The following is a 27,507-nucleotide window of genomic DNA, read 5'->3' as shown; positions in this document are numbered from 1 at the left end:
GTTTCAGTAAATTGTCAAAATACAAATATTGGAAGTAGAATCTCTGGAAGCTTCTTTAGGAGAGGTGTTCATGTTCAGTGAAATTAGAAATTCAAATCAATGACATTTGAAGAGAAAAAGGGACTCTCTGTGTTGATATTTCTACTGAATATTTAGCTTTAAGAGATCCCTACAATGGAGCATCCTACAAGGCCAGACAAGCTACTAATAAGGAAAATGATTTCTTCCTTGTGCAGCACTCTTCCAGGTCATGAAATCACTAGATTGCTATTTCAGCCCAAGTCAGTAATGGGCCAATTGTCTTGGAAATGTAGAGTGGGCAGAAGCCTGCTTCCTAATTACCTGGCAATATTGGTTCTTAACTATGTTCTTATTAACAATTCTATTTGTTAGAAGTATTAATTTCCTAAGTACTATATATAATGCATCAAAAGTTGCCTGTGAGGAAATTTCTCCAGGGATGGACTGACTAAACTCCCTTTCCATAATATAGGCCTTCTGTAGTACTAGACTTGGTACTAAAGAATTAAGACTGTTCTTGAAAAATGAAGACTCTACCTTGGATGCTTATAGGGGAAAGTTCTTCAAATTCACTTCTTCAGACTGACTTCTATAATTTACCACTTAGTCAGTCAATACTCAACTACTTGTTATATGATATGAACAGAATTACCCAGGTATCTTGATACTTACAAAGATCTCAAACTCTCACTACCCTGTATCTTCTGGGAGTTTGTTGTACAATATAGTGTCTTCATACATTAGATTCATTGTATTTTAGTGAAGTAGAAGGGAAAACTTCTAAAGGAATATTCTACCGGGTACTATAAACCAGAGAAGAAAAAAGTGAAAAAACATTATCATCTAATCAAACCTTGTAGGAAGATCTTCCTTTATTCAACTAAACATGATCTAGTAGGCAACAATGTATATTAGACACTCACTATTGTAGGGAGCTTTTCTGAAAGAATCACTGTGCTGCACTCAGTCATGTCTGACTCTCTGTGACCCAATGGACTGTAGCCCATCAGGCTCCTCTGTCCATGGGAGTCTCCCAGCAATACTGGGGTGGGTTGCCATTTCCTCCTCCAGGGGATCTTCTGGACCCAGGAATCGAACCTATGTCTCTTACATCTCCTGCATCAGCAGGTGGATTCTTTACCACTAGCACTGCCTGGGAAGCCCAAAACAATCACTGGGCATGTATAAAACAGTCATTTGTATATGCATTCATATCATTGCACAAGCTGGTGCAATGGATACGAAATTGACGCCAGAACACATGCTGAACATGCTGGCTGTTTTTCAAACTTTGAGAGTATGGCTTTTTATTCCTCCAAGTGTTAGCTTATTAGTTTACTAGAAAATAACAGGGGGAGTGTTTGGGGCAAATTTTATTAAGCAATGTTGTATTCAAAGTTGAAAGGCTCTAGTGTCTGGACACTTGTGCTTTGATACCACAGCAATGGTACGAGGTTGGGCCTCCTCCAGTCTTCTGGCTTTCTGGCTTCTTCTTCACACAAGCTTTCCTGACTGGTGCCCAGCAAAACTATGCCAGGAAACACACCATCCCCATTGACCTTCTTGGGTTTGACTATGAAGTAATGGAAGACAAAGAATACAAGCATGCTCCAGAAGATGGTAAGTGGCAGCAGTGGAATGAGTTGGCTTATATCTTGACACTGAACAAAAACGTCACCTTCTTGCTTAATTTTCTCAGCTGTTAAAAAGGCAGAATGAGCAAAAGAGCAAGAATAAGAAAAAAATGGGGATGAAATGAATCTGAATAAAGAGTATATGTCCCTTGCATTGTTGTAGTTTTACACTTTGTAATTCTGAAGTTATTTCTAAAAAAATGTGTTGGCTAGAAAGTAATCATCAAATTAACATTACATGGGATAATCAGCCATAATCTTTTTATGGCTTGTTGTTTTAATTGATATACAGTTGATTTCCCATGTTCTGTTCATTTCTGATGTACAGCAAAATGATTCAGTTACACATATTATATGTATATATTATACATATGTTTTATAAATATATATACACACACACACACATCCTTTTATATTCTTTTCCATTATGATTTATCATAGGATACTGAATATAGCTTTCTGTGTTATGCAATAGGATTTTGTTGTTTATACTTTCCATATATAATAGCTTACATCTGCTAACCCCAAACTCCCATTCCACCCCTTCCCCAACTCCTTCCTCCTTGGCAATCACAAGTCTGTTCTCTGTGAGTCTGTTTCTGTTTCATAGATAGATTCATTACTGTCATATTTTTAGATTCCACATATAAGTGATATCATAGGGTGTTTGTCTTTCTGACTTCACTTAGTATGACAACTCCAGGTCATCATGTTGTAAATGGCATTATTTCATTTTTAGTGGTTGTGTACATGTACCATGTCTTCTTTATTCATCGATGTATCGATGAACTTTTAGGTTGCTTCCATGTCTTGGCTATTGTAAACAGTATTGAAGTGGACGCTGGAGTGCATGTATCCTTTTAAACCATGTTCTTCTCCAGATATATGCCCAGGAGTGGGATTGTGGATCATATGGTAGCTCTATTTTTAGTTTTCATTATTCTGAGAGATGAATCAAAAAAAGATATTGCTGCAATTTATGTCAGAGTACCTATGTTTTTTACCAATGTTTTCTACATTCTACCTATGTTTTCTTCTAAGAGTATTTTAGTATTCATTATTACGTCTGTAATCCATTTAGAGTCTACTTTTGTGTATGGTGTTAGTGTTCTAATTCATTTTTTTTTAACATGTAGCAGTCCTTTTCCCAACACTATTTATTGAAGAGACTGTCTTTTCTCCACTGTATAGTCTTGCCTCCTTTGTTGTAGATTAATTGACCATAGGTGCATGGGTTTATTTCTGGGCATTCTATCCTGTTCCACTGATCTGTATTTCTGTTTTTGTGCCAGTACCATACTGTTTTGCCGACTGTAGCTTTGTAATACAGTCTTAAGTCAGGGAGCATTGCTCTGGCTATTCAGGGTCTTTTGTGGGGTCTTGTGTATTTTGGGGCCATGAAAAAAGCTACTCACTCTTAAAGTGACTTTTAAAGTGGCCACAATGCCATTGTAAATCTATCTAGATTTAGTATCATATATTCTACATGTGTTTGCCTAAGATTTGTCTTAACTGAATCACCCTCTAGCACCCAGTAGTTCAGGTATCAATGGGAAAAGCACTACAAAGCAAGAAGCGGGCAGGAAGGAGTGAACAAGGGCTGGGGGTGCTGCCACCTCCACTCTGTGCTGACCACAACTCACAGAAGCAAAGTGACTCACAGACCATGAAAGTGAACGTCACTCAGTCATGTCCAACTCTTTGTGACCCCAAGGACGATATAGTCCATGGAATTCTCCAGGCCAGAATACTGGAGTGGGTAGCCTTTCCCTTCTCCGGGGGATCTTCCCAACCCAGGAATTGAACAAGGGTCTCCTGCATTGCAGGTGTATTCTTTACCAACAAAGCTATCAGGGAAGCCCCACAGACCAGGAAGGGCTGTTAAAACAGGACCCAGTTAGTATCTCCTGTCATTTTGTTTTGTGTTTTCCATATGGCCCGTGAGAGACAAAAATTTATTTGTCCCCATCACATTTCTTATAAAATTGTTGCTAGGTTGGAGGGAACTTTTATCCCCATTGCCGCTGTTCTTAAGCGGTTAAGATGAATTCTTCTCTTTACTCCCTCTGACATAATCTTTCTTTTCCAAGTAAGAAATAGATCACCCATTAGTTAAAGCCAGACATGTACTGGGCTGTGCTTACCAGTCAGCAAGGTCAGAGTATTAAAAGCTCTCTGGGACCTGACTGCAATCTCCTCTACTTTCTCTGTTCCCATCTATTATTGTGACTGGCCTGCAGACTAAGATCTGGCTGGAGATGTGGGCATGTAGGATGTGCTTGCAGATCTCCCTGGCCCCCTCAGGCAGATCCACCCCTGACCTGGCTCCAGGCTCAAGATGCATTTTGCAATTCAGCTTTACTAGAGTTATTCTTGGGAAGTTATTGGATGAGTGCTTTACCAGCAAATAAAATTGACCTTTTATTCCAGCTATTCTTTCCGTCAGTTAAAACCTAGAGAGAACAGAGGGTAAGTCTTCCCCTCAACATCCATCACTGGGCTATCCACATGTGGCCTTTTAAATTTATAACTAAAATTAAATTTAAATCTCTTGGTCCCACTAGCCATGTTTTCTATGTTTTAATAGCCAATCATATTGGAAAACATAGATATAAAATATTTCCATCACTGGAGAAAGTCCTATTGGACAGCACTGCCCAAGTGGATTTTCATATCCTATTTTCACAAACTGCTTTCGTCAGGAGAGCTGATTTGATTCTAACTGTACAAGATAGAAACAGACATTCAGTTCAGTTCAGTCGCTCAGTTGTGTCTGTCTCTCTGCGACTCCATAGACTGCAGCACACCGGGCGTTATTATTTTACAAATATCTTCCAATTGTTCTCTGGATAAGAAAACAGATATAGAGTTAAATGAATTGTTCAAGATCACACCTCACATTAGGAACTCTTCACCTATGTCTTCCTAAGTTCTTCAAGGCCTCCCTTCATATCTGTGCAACAAATTACAATGAATATTTTTGTGTGCAGATACCCATATTCAATTCATGAAACTTTACACAAGTGGATAGCCAGGGATGTGATCCAGGTTTCATGGATTCCTTAATTTTTGTTCTTCAGTTGATCATGTATGACATTGCCTTTGGGATTCTCATACAGACTGAGGTGCAGCCTTGGAGTGAGAAGATTCTAAAAGGGGAGGAGAAATTTAACTCTCAGGACATAAGACATCAGCAGAAGGGTGTTTTGTTCCCATGCTGCCTAGAAGCCACTGGGTCCCTACAATGACATTAAGAACTTCTGTAGATTTTGTGGACTCGACATTATAGTCATTGGTCAATTAAAATAGAAACCAATGTTTACCCAAACAGAGAACTTCATGTAAACTAATTTAAAATTCCTTTCCTCTTTTTGTCTCCCACATCAAGTTTTACTAGGCAAAGTATAGCTATTCTTAAGAATATTAACACAAACTCAGAAACTGACTTTAGAGCAGATCTTCGTTTGCTGAACTAGTGTCACTTGGACAGTAGTCACCTGTAGGAATTTCAGCTTCACAACTCAATCTCAATCTGTATGTATATGCAAAGTGTTGTATTAACCTGCTTCTTTTATATTTAGGTGTTTTCATTCACGGACTATTTCTGGACGGAGCTTCCTGGAATAGAAAGATCAAGAAACTTGCAGAATCACATCCCAAAATTCTTTATGATACAGTGCCTGTGGTTAGTATTTTCTAATGATATATATGTGGGGGGCTATTTTATACACGTACATACACATATGCAGTCAACTCTTTTTACAGTAGTTATGTTTTATAAACTTGCTACCAACATTAGTGAATACCGAACTCCTAGGCAAAATATAAGGTTTTTGCAAAAAACCTAGGCAGAAACACCTAGGCAAAAATCAGGTGGCCACATTTTTGTTAACTGATCAATATATAACTTTATTTTGTGCTTTTGTTTAAAGATACCTTATTTAGTATATACTGTTCATTCATTAACATTGAACTCATGGACTATAACTCATTCCTAAACAGTATTTATAAGGCATATCGCAACCTTCTTGTATGATGAACATAGATAGCACCTCAGCCCTACACTTAGGGGCCTTTTTAAACAGAACAATTACCAACCGAAAAACAAAATGCAAAAAGCTTAGCATCGAAAGGATACTTGTTTATATTATAGTTGCAAGAGTTGAAACAAGGTGGCAGAATGTCACCAGGTTCAACTTCAGTTGGGAACATGCTTGCTGGTGACTTAGTTTTTGCTGCTCTGGCATGCTTACAAATGAACATGAAAGCACAGAATATCGATATTAGGATTAGGACTAAATCTTAGTGACAGGCACATTTGCAAATATGGAATCCAGGAGTAATGAGGACTGACTGTATACATGTGTCCACATCCACATATAGGTTTATGATTTCTCTTACATATACATTGACCTAAAAATGTGAAACTTGCAGATTAAAAGATCAGATCAGATCAGATCAGTCACTCAGTCGCGTCCGACTCTTTGTGACCCCATGAATCGCAGCACGCCAGACCTCCCTGTCCATCACCAACTCCCGGAGTTCACTCAGACTCACGTCCATCAAGTCAGTGATGCCATCCAGCCATCTCATCCTCTGTCGTCCCCTTCTCCTCTTGCCCCTAATCCCTCCCAGCATCAGTCTTTTCCAATGAGTCAACTCTTCTCATGAGATGACTAAAAGATAGTTATATGAAAACCATCCATTTAAAAAAATTGTTTTCTAGGCACCAGTCTTTAGCATGGGCATACTAAGCTATATAAATACTAAGTTTCCAGCTGTTACTGCATTATGAGAAGATGGCTAGAGAGATTTTCACATAATTTGAAGGGTCAGTCTGGGATAGTGATAAAATATAGGCTGAGTTTTACATGAACTTATATGAATTCTGTTTGTGGGACACTGGGAGCACTCAAAGACAGGCAATAATCCTTCAGAGCAGCAGTTCTAATCTACAGAGAGGGACCAGCTGACAGCCGATTGCAAGAAACCTGCCATATATATACCAAGATACTGTGGACAGATAAAGTTTCAAATAAGAGACCCAAACTGAAAGTCACAAGGGCAAAATGTCTGCAATTTCAGGAGTCGATCTGGATCAATTTTTTTCTTTCATATAGAAACTCAAGTTTGTGAATAGGATTTTAAGTAGATAATCTTCTGAAAAAGAAGTCACTAGTAAGAAAAACTCCCATTAAAAAAATCCACTTAGTTGAAACAAACCATGTCCAACTTGAGTGTGAAGTCCTTGTATTCAACAGTATCTGAAGAACAGCTTTCTAGATCTCCACAATTATGTGGCAGAGAGACTAGTACCCTTATTAGCGCCTTTACACAGTTTGTGCTTAAACCTAAGAAACAACAACAAAAAAAGGAATTCCAAACAGTGGGGACATCAAGAATTGCTATTAGTACTGGACAAAGGTATTCAAGTTCTAAAAATGAAACACTGTTTCCCCTTTCTGATCATAGTTTGTTCTTTACTCTTATATTCAGAAATTAACTTGCTCTAAAATTTTATTGAGATTAGTGAGGTTCAACTATACTTAACATTCTAGGAACTTGACTAATGACTTTTTAAGAATAATCATAGAGTTGTATTGCAGTTATAAAAGCAACTGTGTTTTAAACAGCACAAAATAATAGCCCTTTTAAAATAGTCACCTAACATGGGGGAGGTGATCTAGTTCAACAGTCACTGATAAAAATCCTTTCAGAGTATTTTGGGATTGGCCTTTAATAAAGCAACATAATTTTGAATATCAGTGGTAGCAGTTCTCACCTTTGAAAAGTATATCTGATTTTATTATTAGTGTAAGCACCAAAAGTCATCCTCAGGTAGGTATGGTAGGGAGATGATGAATAGATGGGTAGTATGCTTTCTTAGAGTAGATCACTATTTTTTCTTATTTAGCTTCTAAACTGGTTCTGAAGATAATTCTGAGAGCTCTAAATGTTTTGAGCAATGGCAGCACTGCTGACAAAAATAAAATCAATTTAGCCCATAGAAATTTGCAGACATAACTAACCTTATGCCAGTAATCCCACATTAAGTTCAAATATATATAACAAACAGCCTTGACTTAAATTTTGTCTACTTCCTTCTAGATGTGGCTAAAGCCCTGTAAGAGAACAGATATACCAGAACGACCAAGTTACACTGCCCCATTGTATAAGACAAGTGAGCGGAGAGGAACACTGTCAACCACTGGCCATTCTACGAATTTTGTGATTGCCATGATTCTTCCCTCTGACCAACCCAAGGAACACTGGATTGGACGGGGTGTAGCGCTGCTGTGTCAACTTAATTCATAATTAGAAGGTGTCATTTCCCTGTTTTCGTATTCTTTGTTAGATGAGTGAGTCAGTAGAAAATATATTTTACTTTTTAAAGAAGTTATTTGGTTTAAGTCAATTTGACTAAAGTTATACTTAATATTTAAAATGACTCATACTTCAAAGTTAGGAACTATTCTAACAGATTAAATAAGACACACTGGTATAGTTGCTCTTTTTGAATAACTTTATTTGGGGAGCGTTCCATAAGCATTAGGAACATACATAAAATGACACACCACTGTTGACAATGAAAAAACAGCATTTGATCATTTCCAGCTTTATAAATTTTTAAAAAATGATTCCGTTACAACAACAAAAAAAAGTTTAGATATTTTAGCAAGTATCACCTTGCAGGACCATAATCACATTTAAGCCACTGACTTACTGTTAATGGAAAAAATTCACACTGCATCTAGTTACTATAGTATTTCTAAGCATAATCACAGCTGATTGAATGCAATGTGATATACACCAAAATTCATATGAATGTCACACAGTGACAGCATTGTACAAGTAACATTAATGACCTCCAACAAACACATGTTAAATTAGACTGGTCAAGCTAAATGGAATGTTGGAGCCAAACAGAAATGTAGTGGAATTCAGATTGTCTAGTAAGACTTGAAATTATACATTAGGATGATGTAAAAACTAAATACTGGTGGAACCCCAAGAAAAATACTAGCAGCAACTGTTACAGCCCTCTTAGAAGTTTAAAAAAAATCTAGCAAATAAAGATACTACCATTTTTGAGAGAATATAAAACTTTATATACTTCAGCATAACCTATTTGCTTTAAATCAGGCATTTGTTTTTAAGACTGGGAGTATATTCCAGCTGTTGCTTTTCATAAAAGTTTTAAAATTAAGCAGATTTAATGCTGGAATGCAGAATTCTCCTTGGGCATAAAGACCCCAAAATGAACTATAAATATACCTTGGTTCAGAAAGCAAGATATCTGAATCACTTGAAGTTGGCAGTACTAAATAAAATATCAGCACCTTTTAGCTAGGTTGCTTGAAGGGTCAAGCAATGAGATGAGGACTGTCCTAATTCAGTGCCCAATGCTGAAAGTAATCTAAGTATAAAACTCCTACTTGTTATAGAAAGCCATGAAGAAAGCAAGAAATAATTTTTCAAATTCAAGCATAAATGAAGGAACTAACACCTAATGAACCCCTTGCTTACACCATACAGGAGAAACACTGGCAATACTCTTAATACCTGGATGCATGTGCTGCTCAGTTTTGTTTTAAAGTTCATGGAGTAAGAGAAAAGCAACTGGGGAAAGGAGGAGGACCAACTGAAGACATTTTAAATGGAATGGAACGAGTTTGGCTCTTAAATATCTGAACAGTAAGATTTTTAAAGCCGCTACACAGGTAGCCAAGCAGATCAAAACAAAGCTGCCCGCAGGTAGTTCAAATACAGTTTACCTGGCATAAATGAAGACCATGTGGCACAAGATGTAAACAGAAAAGCTACATGCATATGATTAGTACTACAAATTATTAGGTCAAAATTCAGGATAAATGTGGCTTGCACTTCTCACAAATCATTCACCATTTATGGCAGGAGAACAGGGCACCTAAAAAAGAAACTAATTCCTACCAGGCACGAAAAGCACATGTTGGCACAAAATGATAAGTGATTTCAGCCGAGTTACTTAACTGCATCTTCCAAGTCACCCGGTACCATGACAGCCAGGGCATCAATGGAGATCACCCTCAGAACCATTCTTACACTCAACGTACAGATTATGGACATGGTAAACTTGCTGACTTACAGCCTTACTGCCAGCCACAGCATGTGCTCTAGCTCCCAGTGCCAAACTGGTAGAGCACTGGGTACATTTAAAACTTAAATTTCCCAAATAACTAATTATTTCTGTTAAAGTAGGGAATCTGAATATTTAGACCATGTTTGGGTTCTTCATTTTGCTGATATATTCTAAAGGGTTACAATTTTAAGGAAAAAAAAAAAAACATTTTACCACATGCTCCAAACCCCTTACCCTCACCAAAAAACCTGAAACAAAAATAAAAGTTAAAAAAAAAAAAAGCCCAAACACCAAGTATAATATTAATACAAAGAACCATTATGAATCTGTCATTAAACTGAAGCTCACACAAATGTACAGTCACAAATTTCAGTAGTTTAGGCTGCAAGTTTAAACCCTATGCAAATATATACAAAAATAGTAACTCTAGATTCAAAGAATAAGGGCCTTTTCCCAATGCTAAATCCATACTCTAATGCAGCCTGAGCTTTCCTCTAGGTGCTACAGTCCTACTTTATGCAGCTTCAAAGCTGTGTCATGTTGATCCCATATGTAGCTGAATTAAAGGACACTACAATTCACTTTTAGCACAAAGAAAAGTCTGCCCGAAGTCCATTTAAAATATTTTTAAAGTTTAAGTGATTTTTTTTCTTTTTGGTTCAATTTCTATTTCTGCATAGCCACAGAAGTTTCTACTAATAGAGACTACTTTAGTGTTTTTTATATGATTATTTCTTTATAAAAAGTCTTAATCAAACCTATATCAACATTGGTTCATGGAGTCCCATTTTCTCCTTTCTTTATCACAAGTTTTATATTTTTAAAAGACCCCTTCATGCAGGGAAAACAGTACTGAGCACTGGTCTTTGTGGTTAGGCTCAAATCTATGAACTTGTAAGTAGTGCAAGCCACTGACTTTTCTTTGAGCAATGTGCTTACAGTACAAGGAACAGATGCAAAGCTGCATGGTAACATTCTCATCATCAGCAGTGATTGCTGGGAATGGTCAAAACTGGAGGTCAAACACAATTTTGTCTTCATAGAGGGCAATTACCAGCATAATGGCAAATCCAAACAGCAATCCTAAATTCTGAAGAATGAATTGCCCCACTGGACAGAAGCCATGTTCTTCATTGTCACCATCACCATGCAACATTTCTGGAAGCTAAAAAATATTTTTTAAATATTTTTAAACAATTTTGTATAATCTCATTTTTTAAAACATTTTCCTATTTAAGAAAGTTAGTGACTAAAGCACAACTACTAATAATTTTGAACATGGTGCTAACCATATTTTAGTCAAACACTTAGAAATTTTATGCTCTAGCTATGTACTAAATAAAGACTAAATCTCACCTCCCAACAGAACACATCATATATGTATTAGTTACTTTTTAAAAGTTTTACTGTCTGCCAACATTTCTGCTAAAGTATAAAACTTTAGCAGTTTTGCCAATGAAACTCAGGGAAAAAACCACCACCATTCCCACACTTACTGATATATCTTAAGCTCACTGAGAAAGTAAGATTCCTTTGGGGGATATTTCATTCAAAACTATCATTTATTCACCCTTTTCCATCTAAATTCTCATTTCCAACTGCACATTTCATCAAGGATACACAGTAACAAGACAATTCCAAAATTGATACCTTTATGCTCTTAAAAGCCATTATTTTTCTTCCAATAATAGACAGAAATAGTGTATCAAGGCTGTGCAGCAGTACTACCAAGTTATGCATGCTATCTTCACAAGGTATTCTATTCTCTTAACAGTGGTAACATTTTTAAAATTTGAAAGTTTCCAATATCTTTAAAGGCACAGTACACTGAAAAGTATAGTTCAGCTTCTAAAGCACAAGCATATACCACATTTAAAAATAATCCATAGAAAAGTATAAAACTAAAATCTTTAATGTGTCTAAGTAAAAAGGATTTGCTGAAGAATGAATGTATGTGCATTATTATAAGCATACATTCTTCCCACCCAAACATAATCAAAATTTAAAAAGAACTATTTCCAATTCTCATATTCATTTTTGTTTGTTGTTTGTTTTTCAAGTTTGGAGTGAATACCTACAGGACACTGATATGCTACTCTACTTGACACTAAGCTTTTACTCCAAACAGTATCTTGGTACTCTGGGGTTTAGGGAGGAGAAATGCAGTGTTAAGTACATAATGTCTACAAGGAAGAAATATCATTATTCATTATTAAATAATGAGTACAATTAATCCAATTACCATGCTCTGACAGTGCTACAGTATATTTAACAATCTCCTGAGAGTCCTATTTAAGAACTACTTCATGCTGGTTATATGTTCGGTTTATAGAAGTCTGTGCAGTAGTGTATGCTAATGGAGGTTACTGTTCTTATCCAGCAGAATTAAGTAGTAAAGACCATTATAAATGTCAAAGGTGAATAACAGTGACAGACATTATATGGTCCACAGAGTTTAAATATTTATTATTGTTTCTTTTACAGAAAAGTAAAAGAAATAATAAATATTTAAACTCTGTGGTTTGCCAACCCCTAGATTAAGACTACAACTGGCAGGTTCTTACCTATCATTTTAGAAAGAAGACTACTTTTATTGTTACAAAAACTTTTTTCCCAAGATTTTATGGTTACAAAAACTTTTAACTGTCCTTAGTATTTAAACATAAACAATGTACATTTCACAGAAATATTCCCTCTAGACATGTGCAGATACCAACAAGAAGAGGCACCATAGTGCCTCCCTCACACTCAATTCTGTCCTGAATGCTAACACCAGTACTGTCTGTCATAACCAGTTAAGAGCCAGCCAGTACCTACCTGTATGACCACAGGTGTTAACATGCAACAGTGCTTGTTGATAAACAGGTGCTATCCAAAGCTTCCAAAAACCAGAAACTTCCAATTTGTTATCTGTCTAAAACTAAAACTACTGGTACTGATGCTGTCTTACTTAATGACTATATAAATCAATATAAACTTCTTCCTTTTAGCTAAAGTGATCTTTATAAAACAAAAATGAGATAATGTCTGTCATTGTTGCTTAAACCTTTTAATGGTCTCCCAAAATTCATAAGATAGACTAACCTTTTTAGCATGGAAAATTGTATGACTCATGATCTGATCACCATCTACATAATTAATGTCACTGTAGATATATTACCTAATATATGTCCTAAATGAGTCCTAAAATATATGTGGATAGTTTGTCCCTGTCTTTTAGAATACTTAGGTGTTTTCAATTGAGACATTATAACTACTCTGCAAAAAGTATTTTTTTTTGAAATATGAAATATGATTTCATTTTTATTTGCTTGCTTTATTAGCAATAATCATTTTATTTCCTCAGAATATAGTCCCAGGAGTAGACTGACTGGTAAAAGAAATGATGTTATTTCTTACATGCCCTTTCCTCTTGATTCTGATAAACTCTTCTACCTTCTTTAAATACTTGGCTCAAATTTCCTATTCCAGAAAAACTTGCCTAATTTTATTTCCCAATTTTTTAGCTAGACTCTAATTTCACAAACATGGTACATCAGTCTATCATAATGTGCATACAAAAGATTGTAATTGATGGCTACTTTTCTTCTTCATTAGACTATTAATTCCTTACTATAATGACACTCTTGTTCTTTTTACAAGTTTAGCTCTCTAATGTAAGAATTAGCTCATTCACTCTTCATTCAATTAATTATGAATTAATTATACATCTCCAGCAGTAACTGAAATATTATAAAAATGCCTGCCTTCCGAGAACTGATTGCCTAATGGGGCACAAAATGAACTCAATAAATAAAAAACATTTTCAGTGTGTTATTAGTAAATTTAGATGCAAGTGCAAATGAGAAAAAGTAAAGTAGGAATAGAGGATGTGAAATGTTGGTGTGGAGACTGAAATTTTAGATAGGGTGCCTCAAGAAGTAAGGGAACTGGCCGGGAGAATGTCTCAGCAAAATATTCCACAGGAGTGATCAGCGAGAGCCAGGACCCTGAGGCAGAGTGTGCCTCCTGGGGGAGCAGAAGTGAGGTAAGGTTAGGAAAATCAGGGATGGAAAAGGAGGATAAAAAACCTTGAAGATCAAAACAAGAACTCTGTGCTTCTGCTTTAATGAGATGGAAAATCACTGAAGGGTTTGAAGCTCACAAGTGATATGATCTAATCTAATCTTACAAGGATCACTTGGAAAAAAAAGTCACCCAAGGTGTGGTGATAGATATAGAGTGTGGTGGCTATGACAAGGGCAAAAAAGCAGGGAGAACAGTTAAAAAGAGATGATGGTGCCTGGAAGGAGACTAGAGTATAGGTGATGAGGAGATGGAGCCCCAGTAGATGTGGAAGGGACAGAAAAAGGAGAGTCAAAGAGTGATACTCAAGGGTTTGATCTGAGAAAGAATAAAGAAGAAGAAAAAAGTTATTGTTAATAGATGGAGGATTTAAAAAAAATAGATGGAGGATTCTAAAGGAAGTGCTGGTGTAAGGAGTAGGGTTGGCAAATATCAAGAGCTGGTTTCTGAATATATTAAGTTTATAACACCTTTTAGATATTCAGGTAAGCTGGTAGATAATGCTAATTTGGAGTTAAGGAAATGGCCTGGGCTAAAGATGTAAAGAAAATGAAAGTGTTAGTCACTCGGTCATGTCCAACTCTTTGTGATCCCATGAACTGTAGCCCGCCAGACTTCTCTGTCCATGGAATTCTCCAGGCAAGAATACTGGAGTGGGTAGCCATTCCCTTCCCCAGGGGATCTTCCCAACTCAGGGATCAAATCTGGGTCTCCTGCATTGCAGGCCAATTCTTGACTGTCTGAGCCACCAGAGAAGCACAAAAAATGTGATGTGATACACCCTCATTGTGTGTGTGTGCTCAGTCGCTCAGTCGTGCCTGACTTTTTGTGACCTCATGGGCTGTAGCCTATCAGGCTCCTTGGTCCACAGGGTGAGGGTTGCAAAGTTAGAAATTATCAGCCAATAAATACTTAAAGCCATGAGACTTTAGCCATGAGACCAGGTAAGATTACTGAGAGGACTTTCATCAACATTCAGAGGTAAGGGAAGAGAAGAAAATCCAGCAAAAGACTAAGAAAAGGCCAGAAACATGGGAATTCAGGAAATGGTGGTGGTACAGAAGCCAATGGCCAAGGAAATATTCCAAAGAGAAGAGCATGATCAACAGCCAGATGCTGCTGTTAGGAAAAGTGAAATGAAGACGAACAGGGTAAGTGACCAGCGGATTTAGCAATGTTCTGGTGAATGGTAGATCTGACAAAGTAACCTGGCAGAACAGTCAGGAAAAAAACCTAATGAGCTAGACTCATGAGAGAAAAGAATTAAAAAACAAGAATGGGTAATTACTATAACTGGGAAGGAGAATAATAAATAGGGCAGTAGCTAAAACTGAAACTGGAATTTAAAGAGATCCTCTTCCACCCTACCTTTTTAAGATAGGAAAAGTAACACGAGGTTTATACACTGATAGGAATGATCCAGCAGGAGGGAAAAATAAATGACGCAGGAAAAAGGGAGAAATTTAAGGGAGTTGGGTGAGAGAGGGGATAGATAAGATCTAGAGAACAGTTTGAAGGAGCTGGATCTAGTAGGAACACAGACATTTTTTCATAGTAACAGGGACAAAGGTAAACAGGCATTGACACAGGGAAATGAGTAGAAATGGTGACAGGAACTAGTGGGAAGTTGTCTCAGTGGCTTCAGTGTTCTCCATGAAATAGGAGGTAAGGTCATCAGCTAAACATGAGGACAGTAAGTGAGGTGTTAGAGGCTTAAGGAGAGAGGAGGTAAATGGCTGCTTCTGGATATAAAATAAAAATTATTTTTTCTTACTGTCCAAACTTGCTATAATAAATATTCTGTAATTAAAAATTTAGGTTATATAACTGAAACGAGACTATCTAATAGAGTCTACTAGGTAGAAAAGTGAACACAGTTATCTAGTTAAAAACAGAAAGTAACCAAATTATTTTGCAAACACACTGCCTAACACATATAGGGTATAAAAGTAAAATTAAAATTAAACTAATTAGTGTTACAGATTTATTAACTTTAAATTGAAGTTAGAAATAAGGGCAATTACATAAACCCCTTGGAATATAAACCATTTTCTGCAGAAGGCTGGAGAAACATAGTACTTCCTTCCTATTTGCTATTAAGCAAGCTCAAAGAATTATTTTGTTAACCATAAAAAAACACTTCCACCTCAATATTACAAAACCTTCAAAGTACTATAGTAATTTTTAAATTATACCTTTAAATATTATTGATGGTTACTTTGAATAGTAATATTATTTGATCAAAAATTTTCAAGATAACTGGTTGCCAAAGAAGGAATCCTCCTACTTAAATGTCTTAATAGATTACTTAAGATATCATATGTCTTTAAAATGGGTTATATTTATTAGTCTTTCAAACTACATCCAAAGAGTTCTTCCATTTTTGGTAGTTCATTCTATTTACAGGTTTAGTGTAAGAACAAAAATATAAAATAAGCTGTCTTACCATATCCACCAAGGCTACGTAGAGGAACATGCCTGCAGTGATTGCAAAGATCCAAAGTGTGATGTTATTGGCATACTGACCAACAGCTGTGCCTATGAGCATGCCTATGTAGGCCATCATGGCAGAGAGGAGGTTGTATACAATTGCTTGCTTTACAGTCATGCCTGCTTTAAGAAGAACTGCAAAATCACCTGCAGTTAAGACATAAGGTAAGTTTTAAACCACAGGATTTTACTTACAAATTCAGGAAAACACCAACAAAAAAACAAAATTAAGAATGACATTAAAAGATATACCTTTATAACTGAAATTTTATAATGAAATTTAATTTTACTTATTAAACCTTAATACATGCAAAACCTTGGGTGAATCTCAAAGGCATCATGCTGAAAAATAGTCTGGAAGGTTATATATGATTCCATTATATGATATTCTCAAAAAGATAAAACGATAGTGATGAAGAGCACTTGGGGTCACCAAAGGGCAAGGATAGAAAAGGGATGTGACTACACAGGGACAGCATGAAGGGGTTTGTTGAGATGATGGAACTGTTATCCTTGATGGTGGTAGCAGTGACACAAATCTATATACATGTTAAAACTCAAAGAACTGTATATCAAAAAGCAAGGTCAATGTTACTTGATAACTGAAATGAAAATTTTACAGAACACCAAAAAGACATAAGAAAAAAGAACTTCACCACAGCACTTTTTGTGAGCAACAAATAAAGCTCTCTACTCTGATGTCTGCCCCTTCTAAGGGAAATGGGCTAAGAAAGAACAGAGGTAACAGATTCTAAGTATATTGTATGCAGTTTACATTTATGTTTTCTTTATTCCAAAAGAAAAGTTAAATCTTAATTCTGAAAATCCTAAAAGTGTAAAAAGAATAGAGAGACTTTTCTCACTCATCTGTCTAAAGCTGGTAATAAAGGATTAAATATTGATTAGAGAGACATTACTAAAAGGGCAAAATGTTGCTAGAACTAACAGTCTTGAAGCTAAAGGGTCAAAAGCAATAGTTTCATTAATTGTAACTTTTTTTTGTTTTAGCTACTAAATATACAAACATCCAGTCAATTACTGAATGTTCAGTAGATGCAAGTTACTATACAGAATACTGAGGGCTGTTTCCCATGAGAAGAATAACTATTTCTTTCCCATGAGAAGAATACTGTTTCTTTCCCATGAGAAAGGTACCTTACATGACTAAAAGCACATGATCTAGGTGTGTGTGTGTGTAAGTTATAATTACATGATTCTCATTTATAATAGATAAGTAGAAGTTAACAACAAAGAAATTAGTGCAAGGCATTATTTTCCATGTTCTAATGAAATGCTATAAACTACATCCTGCAACATTATTGGGAAAGATAATACAATCGAGATTACCTACCAACGGCTTCTAAACTGCCATTCTCCAGTTTCCACCTAATATTACTATACATCCTATAGCTTCTCTCTCTCATCTTAAATACTTAATTCTCCTGCTGAGACTTGGATTCAATGTCAATTTTTATCTCTTCTCTAGAGTTTTAATTTCCTCTGGCCTTTCTTCCTCAGCTTCCTCTAGGGAAAGAGTTCCCTAACTTCTTCCTTTACAAAGTTCCTCACCATACTTTCAATAATTCACCCATCTATTGTGTTAAAGGGAAAATTTCATTTAGCAGGGTTTAGGTAATATAAAATGAGACTACAGAAGTGACATTTAGATTATAAAATACAGTGTTTCCTTTTATAATTTCAAATAGAATTTTTAAAGGAGCATTATTGAATACTCATTGAACCAAAGTATTGTTAAGTACAAACATCAGTTCTGATGCCTTCCTGATATTACTGGGTGGGAAGATGATTACTTTCATCCCTGAATAACTACAAAACAGCATGAATTAACTAGACAAGATTCCAGATGAGATATTTAGTTAATACTTTTTAAAATTAAGGTATAACTTACATATATAATCCTCCCCTTTTGTGATGCTGAGTTTTAACAAAAGTATATATTTTAAAAAAGTATATATATTATGTAAACATAACTATCAGACTCTGTTTCTTTACCTGCCCAAACCCCCAAATTTCCTTAGGCCCCTCACTTCTAGTGATCTGCTTTCTGTCCCTACAGTTTTGTCTTCCCCAGAACATCACATAAATTATGTAGTCCTTTGAGTCTGGATTTTTTTTTTTTTTTCACTTAGTGTGATCTAAGATTCATCCATGTTACAATTTATATCAGAAAATCATGGCTTTTTACCACTAAGTAATATTGCATAGATGAACAATAGCTTATTTATCCCTTCAGTAGCTTAAGGACATTTAGGTTGTTTCCAATTTTTGGTAATTATGAATAAAGCCACTGTACACATTCATAAATAAATTTCTGTATCAACCAAAATTTTTGTCTCCTGTATGTAGACAGGAGTTCTGGTTGCTCCTGATCCTTTCCAGCCCACAATGACAAATCCAGTACTGAATTCTCATGTGTTTATCTGTTATCTGCATAACTTCTTTAGTGAAATGCCTGTTCAAGTATTTTACCCATTTTTTTTAAATTGTTGAATTGTTGGTTTCCTTATTACTGAGTTGAGAGGTCTTTAAACTTCCCAAAAGACTTTGATCAGATATATATTTTCCGAATACTTATTCCTAGTCTTTGGCTTGTCTCTTCATTCTCTTTAAGTGTCTTTTGTGTAGAGTTTTTACTTTTTAGGAAGTCCACTTTATTACTTTTTTCCTTAGTAGAGCATGCTTTTGGTGTTGTATAGAAGAACAACTTGCTTAATCCAAAATACACAAGATTTTCTGTGTTTTCTTCTAAAATTCTTTTATATTTAAAATTTTTTTCATTTAGATCAATGATCCATTTTTAACTTTTGTCTATGGTAGGAGGACTTTTTTTTGCAAGTAGATATCCAATTATTGCAGAAACATTTGTTGAACAAACTATTCATTCTACATGGGATTTCCTTTGCACTTTTGTTGCAAATAAGTTGCTATATGTGTGTGGATTCTATACCTTGTTCCACTGATTTATGTACCTATTTTTTAACTAATATAAATCGTTTTGATTATTGTGGATTTACAAGTCTTAAATTTAACCTTGGTTTACTTTTTAAAATTCTTCTGGCCATTCCTTTCCCTTTCCATGAAAGTTTTTGTAAAAAATTCGTTTATCTCCAAAATAGTCTATTGAGATTTCAGTTGGGAATGTACTGAATCTATAGGCAGAATTAGTATCTTAGAAATGCTAAGTCTTTTGGTCCATAAACTTACAATAGATCTTCACGTAAGTTTCCTCTGATTTCTTTTGTTGGCAAATTGTAGTTTTCGGCATACAGATTCTATTGTATATTTTGTTAGATTTAACCAAAGTATTTTGTATTTTTTGGTGTTACTGTGAACATTACTTTTTAAAAATTTCAATTTCTAATTGTTCAATGCTAGTATATAGCAGTATAAATGACTTTTATATGATGTTCTTATATCATGATGAATCATTTAAGAATCTATCTTTGTCCTACTTTTATCTCAGGTTATAATTTCCTCAAAGTTATCTGCATATTTTTCTACCCTTCTCTTCTCAGTAAGAACCTATATAAACATTTGAAAAATAAAGGAATCCTCAGCTGGAATTTACACTGAATAAGCAAATATATTCATCTTTTGACAAATCAATATTCTTTCCTTTCTGCTGACAATGGATATCATTAGCACAAAGAATGAGGTGTGCCTACCAAAGCTGTTATATTAATGCAATCCAATGTTATAATGTTAATATCTGCTAATATGAAATCTTTGAGTTTTTTTTAAGTATATACTGTAAGGTTTTTTTTTTGTCTTAACTAATGCATGTATACACATGTATAAATCTAAACAGTGAATGTTCAATTTTCCCTGGACAATTTATTTAGCACATTATGAGTATCTTATTTTGAATTTATTTAATTCTTAATACTCATGAGAAGGAAGGAAAAAATGGACAGCATTATAGACAGCCACTCTAAGCTGAGTCTTAACACATTATTGACCAGGGATTTTTTTAAAAACTAATGCCTGTGGCATTAATACATCTCTGGTCAATAATGTATTAGTAACACAGTTACATTTATTTATCAAAATGTTATTTCCTTAAGTTAAAACATTGCTCAATGTCAAGAAAAGAGTTTGGATCATCTACCTTTTTGGATTATCCTCAACCTCACTTCCCCTTTATACATTCTTATATAGGTTTTCTTATAAATTATTTTTCAAATGTTTCAAATATAGCTCCTTATGAAAAGGGTAGAAAAAAGTGGAAAGAATGCAAAAGAATAATATTGCAACTTACTTAAATTCAGCTACACAAGTTTGGCAAAAACAGAAGAAGGAGTAATAAATCAGGTAATCTCATACACCACAGCAAACATGAAATGAGAAATCTGGGTTTTCTGTTTCCTCTGATGGCTTCAGTTTCTGCACACCTCTTTCAGGGGACCTCCCTATATTCTAAGGTTTAAAAGTACATGTTTTTTTTATAATACATTCCCAAACATACAAAAACCCTACCTGGAACACAATTAGAGAAAGAGAAATCTGTTCAGAAGAGGAACATCAAAATTTGGAATTACTGGGTGGACTGAGGATCAGTCTCCAAGGTACTAGAATGTAAGTGATCCTTGAACGACGCAGGGGCCCAGTTGAAAATCTGTGTCAGTCCTTCATATACTCTATTCCACATGTGCAGATTCAACCAACTGCAAATCGTGTAACACTGTGGTATATACTATAGACCTTTAAGACACAGTAATGGGCACTTTGGTAAAATAGGGCCTCTACTGATTAGATTATCCACTCATATTCATTTGGAGAAACGGAGTGTAGAGAGAGGCATAGAAGCTTCTGAGTCAAAATTCCTAGACAAGGAGAAAAACCAGTCCCTTGGAGGCCGAGACAGATGCTTGGCAGTTGTGTAACTTCAGTGGCTCAGTTGGTAAAGAATCTGCCTGCAATGCAGGAGACCTGGGTTTGATCCCTGGGTAGGAAAGATTCCCTGGAGAAGGAAATGGCAACCACTCCAGTACTCTTGCCTGGAGAATCCTATGGACAGAGGAGCTGGGCAGGCTACAGTCCAGGGGATCCCAAAGAGTTGGACATGAATGAGAAATTAACTTTCACTTCACTTTCATATACTACAGAAAAAAAAATTCTGCACAGTTCAAACCCATGTTGTTCAAGGGTCAACTGTACATGTTTTTTCCCTTAGGGTATCACTTTAGTATAAAAATCTCAGAATAGTTTTAAGAATTCATAATCAAAAATTTAGCTAGGGCAAAACAGGTTTTATATCAAAGTATCCTAGAATGTGACATATTAGGCTGCTTTGCCAACATCTTAAACTGCTAAGTGGAAAGAGAATTTGTCCCTATCCACCTGCCTAGTGTTTGTTGCAGCCTCAAAGGCATGGGTTTTTCTCTTTGCCTAGAAATTCTGACTCAGAAGCTTCTATGCCTCTCTCTACTTTCTGTTCTTCTCCAAATAAGTATGGATAATCTAATCATAGTAGAGACATATATCTGGCCCTGTTTTACCAAAGTGCTCATTACTGTGTCTTAAAGGTAAAAACTTCCTTTAGACCATCTCCACATTGTAGATGGATAAAAAAGCCAAAGCCCTTCAGGCCCACTCCAGAGGAGGAAGCTGGGTCATTTCTTTAGGATCTTCCTTTCCCAGGAGCTTAGGCAACTAGCATGGGGCAGTTTGTCAACTTAGCACAAGGCACTGGGGAAAACATACATTTTCATGTCTCCTCTCCTTCTGGCAGAGCAGATGTACGTCTGGATTGGAGTTTCCTCTTACAGCAATAGTGTTAGTTGCTCAGTCGTGTCCGACTTTTTGTGACCCCGTGGACTGTAGCCAACCAGGCTCCTCTGTCCATGGGATTTCCCAGGCAAGAATACCAGAGTGGGTAACCATTCCCTTCTCCAAGAGATCTTCCCAACTCAGGGATCAAACCTGGGCCCCCTGCATTGCAAGCAGATTCTTTACTGTCTGAGCCACGAGGAAAGCCCCAAATAGTAACATCTTAATCTCTGGTTTGTGGGGTAGAACAGGTAGAGATTTGGAGTCTCAATATTTCACTGAGGTGTCTTAGCTCAGGCTTTCACCAGAACAATGCACTGGGTAAACAAGGGCTTACCTAGCCAGTAAGCTATGTACTACATTTGTCTTATGTGTAGTTATCATTGTGTGTCACTCCTTCAATAAGAAAGTACAGGGGGAAAAAGGAGTAAGGTTGAGGAAGGCAACCCTCCCTCATTTCCAACATCTCTGCTGTCAATTCTGTGCTGAAATGGAGCATGGCAAGTGGTTAAGAAGAATTCGGTATAACCATACTTAATTATAAAGTGGCCTGACATATTCCTTTTAGGGGGTAGTGGGTGGTAGGAAGGAAGCTGAAGGCTTTCCTGGCATACTATGGATGTGCATGTGACTATCCAAGTTTATTACTAAGCAAATTGACAGACAGTCTTGATTTGTGTTGCTCCTGAAATGCAAGGAAGTTATTTGGTACATCATTCTCTTACTAGCATAGGAAAGCAGTTAAATATAACTGAGATATAATATCTCACAATGTGAGATATAATATCTGCACACAAAAAAACCCTACATTATAAGCAAATAGGATGTCTAAAAGGGAAATATACTAAGCATTAAAAGAAGGACCTAGAGAAAGTAAGTGATAAAGTTTAGAGGAAAGATAAACCTGAGGCATGGTGTACTGGAAGGCAGTACTGAAGTTAGAGGGAAAAAGACTTAACATGCTACACTAGGGACAGCCCTAGCAGGACAAGCCAATTAGGAGGGAATAAGCAAAGAAATAGGTCAGGCACCCAGAGTGCAGGTTTGATGAACTAACTGTGTTTGGGTGAAGTCGAAAACAAGTAACAGCAATTCGGTGAGTGAGGCTGAAAAGGTAGCTGGAAGCCAGATGTGAAGGTCACTGAAAGGAACATTAATGCCTCTCAGCTTTTACTTTATATGTAAAGGAAGGGGACTGAAAGATTTTGATTAAGTCACATCTAGTCATAGAGTAACATAGGCATATGTCAAGAAAATAGGTATATAAGATACACTGAAACAGAATGAAACCAGAACTATAAGTACTCCCTAAGGAAAATGCCCAAGGAAAAGACAATGAAGGGTCTAGATAAAGGATTATGGGGCATAAACAAGATATATGATTATATGCCGAATGTTGACAAGGTAAATAAAACTATAGGGAATCAAGTCCTAAAGAATCAGCACCAAGTAAGCAGTAAGAGATTTTTTTTTACTTTATATGAGCAGTTAGTAATTAAGAAAATTATATAAGTTAATTCTACTCAAAGTGGGCCAATCAGTATACTACCAATCAAGATAAACAGTCAAAATGATAGACAGTTCAGTCAGAAGGAGGGGCACATGAAGAAATTCCTTGGATACTCAAGAGATGCAGTTTTTTTTCTTTCAAATTTATGTCACCTTCATATCCCTCATATTTTCTATGTGAATGTATGTTCATATTTTTTCTTCCATTTTTCAATTTATAGGAGGAAACCAAAACATAAGAGAAATTTAAAAAATGATTGCTGGATCAAAAAATGCCTATTAATACAATAAAGAAATATCACTGTACACCTTATAAATTGGCAAAAATTAGAGAGTTAATGCTAAGTGTTACCAGGGATGAAGAAACAAAGGAATTCTCAGTTATTACTGCTAGAGAGGACATTAGTTTGGTCATTCTCGACAGTGATATGATACTCTCAGGCATGCATATCTTAGGATCCATCAGTTCTGTTCCCAGGTATATACCCCATACAATGTTCTCACAAGGGTCTCTCAGCATCAAGTCTACAGATGTTCAATGCAGCATTATCTGTGGTGGCAGGATACATGGTAAGTCCAATTACTGGGTGCTAAGTATGTAAAAGTGTGGTAAATACACACCTTCAAGTACTAGGCAGAAACAGCATTAAATTAATTCATGGAGTTAAAAATACACTGATTAGTAAATAAGAAACAGAGTGGGCTATAACAATATCGTTTATATAAAATAAAAATACATAAAAACAATACACACTTTTGGAAGCACATTAACAAAAATTTCAGTAAATAAGAGAATGATGATACTGAATACTAGCCATCAGCCATTTTTTATGTTTTAACATCTCTAAAATTTAGATGCATTTATATTAACTCTTACATATGATGAAATCTGATAAATTTTAAGATCATGTTACCTAATTCATGTGGCAGTTCATGACAGAAGACAGCTATAGAAGTACTGATTCCTCCCGTCAATCCAGCACTGAAAGCCGCTCCTAAGGTCAGGGGGGTGGAAAAAATCCAAGTGACATTTACTGATCTTCTCTTTTTCTATTTTCATTCATAATGGCAGGTGCATTCTCTTTTACCTAATTTCATAATGATGAGTGACTCACTAATCTCATACACTATAGGTTTTGAACACACAGAGAGTAAAGTACAACAGGTATGTGACAACCAGAGAAAGCTAATCAATGAAATAAATATACCCTATTGAATTAAATTCTCTATTTGTGTAATCTTCTAATTCACCCACAGTGTCAGAGCAGTAACAGTTTTAGTGTTTCAATCTCTGACCTCGATTTTAAGTCACGTAAGTCTATAACTGCGCTTGTTCTTACAAACTAATATTTATAGATATTCAAATATTTAAAAGCATCTATATCCAAATTTTTCTAGGTCTAGAGCATGAATGGTATAAATTATTATTTGTCAGTATGTCCTGAAAACTGAAATCAGAGGTATACATGCGTTTGCTACTACTAGTAAAATTCTTTATTCTTTAACAATGACAGCCACTGTAGCTTCAAAAATATGGTCTCTCCTGAAAGAAACCAAAGCCTACTTCTGAATAATTATTTAATAGTCTGGATCTCAAAAGAAAATTATGTATTAATCACTTTTAATGTTCTCCTAAACTGGTAACATCAGTTTATATTAACAAGATTCTAACATATATTTGAATTTGATATAATGGATTTTTACCATTGTAAAGTTTTTCTTCACTTTTTAAAGTATAAAAAAATTTTTAAACCCAAGATTCAAATTCATTTGTTCTCATTCGGAAATGTATAAATGTATTTGAAAATATGTTAAGGTAGCTTTTTCAATATGGTAACTATCCCTTCAATAAGAAATCAAGTTACTAAAGAAGTATACTGCAGACATTTGTTTACATGTTCAAAGAAAAACCCACTGAAAGTATACCTTTATGCCCCCAAGTAAACTTACCAAAGACGCTGACATCGCCTTTGGAAAAGCCAAATGACAGGACTAATATATAATAGTATACTTGTTAAGCTCCAAGATTAGTACTAAAACAGTGGAAAACAGAAAATGGTCTTAAGGAATAACAAATTATAACCCAAGTTTTAAGCCTACTTACCAATTGCTAACCCATCACTGAAATTGTGGATGCCATCTCCCATGATTACCATCCAAGCAATATTAGCTATTCCTGTTTCTTTCAGATCTGATCCAGAATGACAGGGACCATGTGAATGATGAGAATGTTTGTGGTGCCACTGATGATTATGCTTCCTCAGCACAGTTTTACTCTCATCATGGTGGTTATGTGCAGCAGCATGGAGGTCATGCTCATGAATGGCATGCATTCCATCACTGTGAGAATGGTCCATGATTTTCTCCTCTTCTATACGAAGGTAATTTTTAGGAGGGGATTCTTGCTGGCCTTCTAAATCAGTCAGTTCAGTTTCATTAAGTCGATCTTCAGAAACAACCGAGTCATCAGTTCCTATATTTATAATGGCAAAGGATATGCTTTATCAACAAGTACATGAATGCATATTTGCTTAATTTAAACCCAGACAAAATAGCAGTGTAATGAAAATTTCCTAGGTGAAAGTCTTTTATAATTCCTAAATAGATATTAAAAAACCAAATAAGGAAATATACATATGCATACACATAAACTGGGGTTTTGAGAGTCTAAAAGATGAATCAGATGAAGTAAATGAAGGGAACTGAAATCAATAGCAGAGAGGAGAGAAACTGGCACTCATGAAGACATGTGAAGCTTAAGGAACACATCACCAACAGTTGAAAATAAAAGTGGAAAGTTACTGTAGAATTCCCATGGTAACAAAATAAACCCATAATTTTTCAGAGAACAAAGGAACCTTAAAGTTTACCCACTCTAACTTTCTCTTATCATTTAAGAAAACAAAGAAAAGTTAAACCACTTGCTTCCTCTGGGTGCTTTACATATCTGAACAAGATAATTTCTAGATCTTTATGAAAATGAAGTTTAAAAACCCATAAGTGAAAAAAAAAAAAGACCCATAAGTGATAACATCTGTCACATTTTTTTTAAATGAAAGTTGGCCTCTCACCTAGTTTACAAAAGCTATTATATGACAAAGATTTGCTTCACAAACGTATTTTGGGGCAGAGTCTACGGTTGCCTCTTCTACAGAAAATCATTGGTAATATTCAGGGGAAAATATAAGCTCACAAACAGGAAAAATTATAGTTAAATATTAGGTTTTCCTGAAAATTTTAAGCTACCTCATTACATCAATACAAAACACAATAGATGAATGGATGAGCAGAGATTTTTATGTACAAGATCACTCTCCTTTAAGTACAAAGGCCTACTCTCCTTTTCTCACATGAAAACAATCATATATGGAGGGCACAGAGATTTTTGCATTACCAAGAAATAAAACACTAAAGATGTTTTGTTTCATTTTTTTTTTTTTTCTGTAAAGTAAAAAGTGCAATATCTTCCTTGCCTGGTAATATAATGAATTGGCCCTATATCCCAGTATAATAAATAAGGCTGAAAATAATCATAACATGAACAAAATCAGTTGAGACACATAAGGAAATAAAAGAAACTAATATTAGAGAAGCCACAAAGACAAATTTCAAACAACACAGGTACAGTTTAGATGCAAAATTTCAATTTTTATATTTTAAAGGTTTCTCTTTAGTCAGAACTGTTGTCTACCGGCAAGAGGCTTGAGCTGAAGCCAGTCAGCATCTGGTGTATTATTTAACTTATGATCTGAAAGCTTCCTTCCAATAGCCGATTCTTCTGTGTTCTGCTTCATAAACCATTTCTCTTTTCCCTGAAAAAAAGAAAAATCTGGTATGAGCATTAAATTTGCAGGCACAATTAGTAACAGTATTCACTGT

General features: G+C 35.6%; 2 protein-coding genes across 7 annotated transcripts in view; one reads left to right on the top strand and one right to left on the bottom strand.

The window, feature by feature from the left end:
* Positions 1-10,666, top strand: part of DNAH7 (dynein, axonemal, heavy chain 7) — a 260,726-nt gene extending 250,060 nt beyond the window's left edge. Inside the window, exons 64-66 of the mRNA XM_010860857.1 lie at positions 1,464-1,641; positions 5,237-5,340; positions 7,764-10,666. Coding sequence (XP_010859159.1) covers positions 1,464-1,641; positions 5,237-5,340; positions 7,764-7,970 — 489 coding nt within the window. The 3' untranslated portion in view covers positions 7,971-10,666. The remainder of the gene's footprint in view (positions 1-1,463; positions 1,642-5,236; positions 5,341-7,763) is intronic.
* Positions 8,165-27,507, bottom strand: part of SLC39A10 (solute carrier family 39 (zinc transporter), member 10) — a 163,077-nt gene continuing 143,734 nt past the window's right edge. For all 6 annotated transcript variants that reach the window (XM_010860859.1, XM_010860862.1, XM_010860860.1 and 3 more), the window contains 5 exons: positions 27,320-27,440; positions 25,733-26,101; positions 24,543-24,623; positions 16,286-16,476; positions 8,165-10,939 (listed from right to left, as the gene is read on the bottom strand). In XM_010860859.1, coding sequence (XP_010859161.1) covers positions 10,781-10,939; positions 16,286-16,476; positions 24,543-24,623; positions 25,733-26,101; positions 27,320-27,440 — 921 coding nt within the window. In that variant the 3' untranslated portion in view covers positions 8,165-10,780. The remainder of the gene's footprint in view (positions 10,940-16,285; positions 16,477-24,542; positions 24,624-25,732; positions 26,102-27,319; positions 27,441-27,507) is intronic.

Source organism: Bison bison, unplaced genomic scaffold (assembly GCF_000754665.1).
Source record: "Bison bison bison isolate TAMUID 2011002044 unplaced genomic scaffold, Bison_UMD1.0 scf7180017864471, whole genome shotgun sequence".
Lineage (NCBI taxonomy): Eukaryota > Metazoa > Chordata > Mammalia > Artiodactyla > Bovidae > Bison > Bison bison.
Note: the sequence above shows the minus strand (reverse complement) of the source record. Positions and strands in the feature narration are given on the sequence as shown.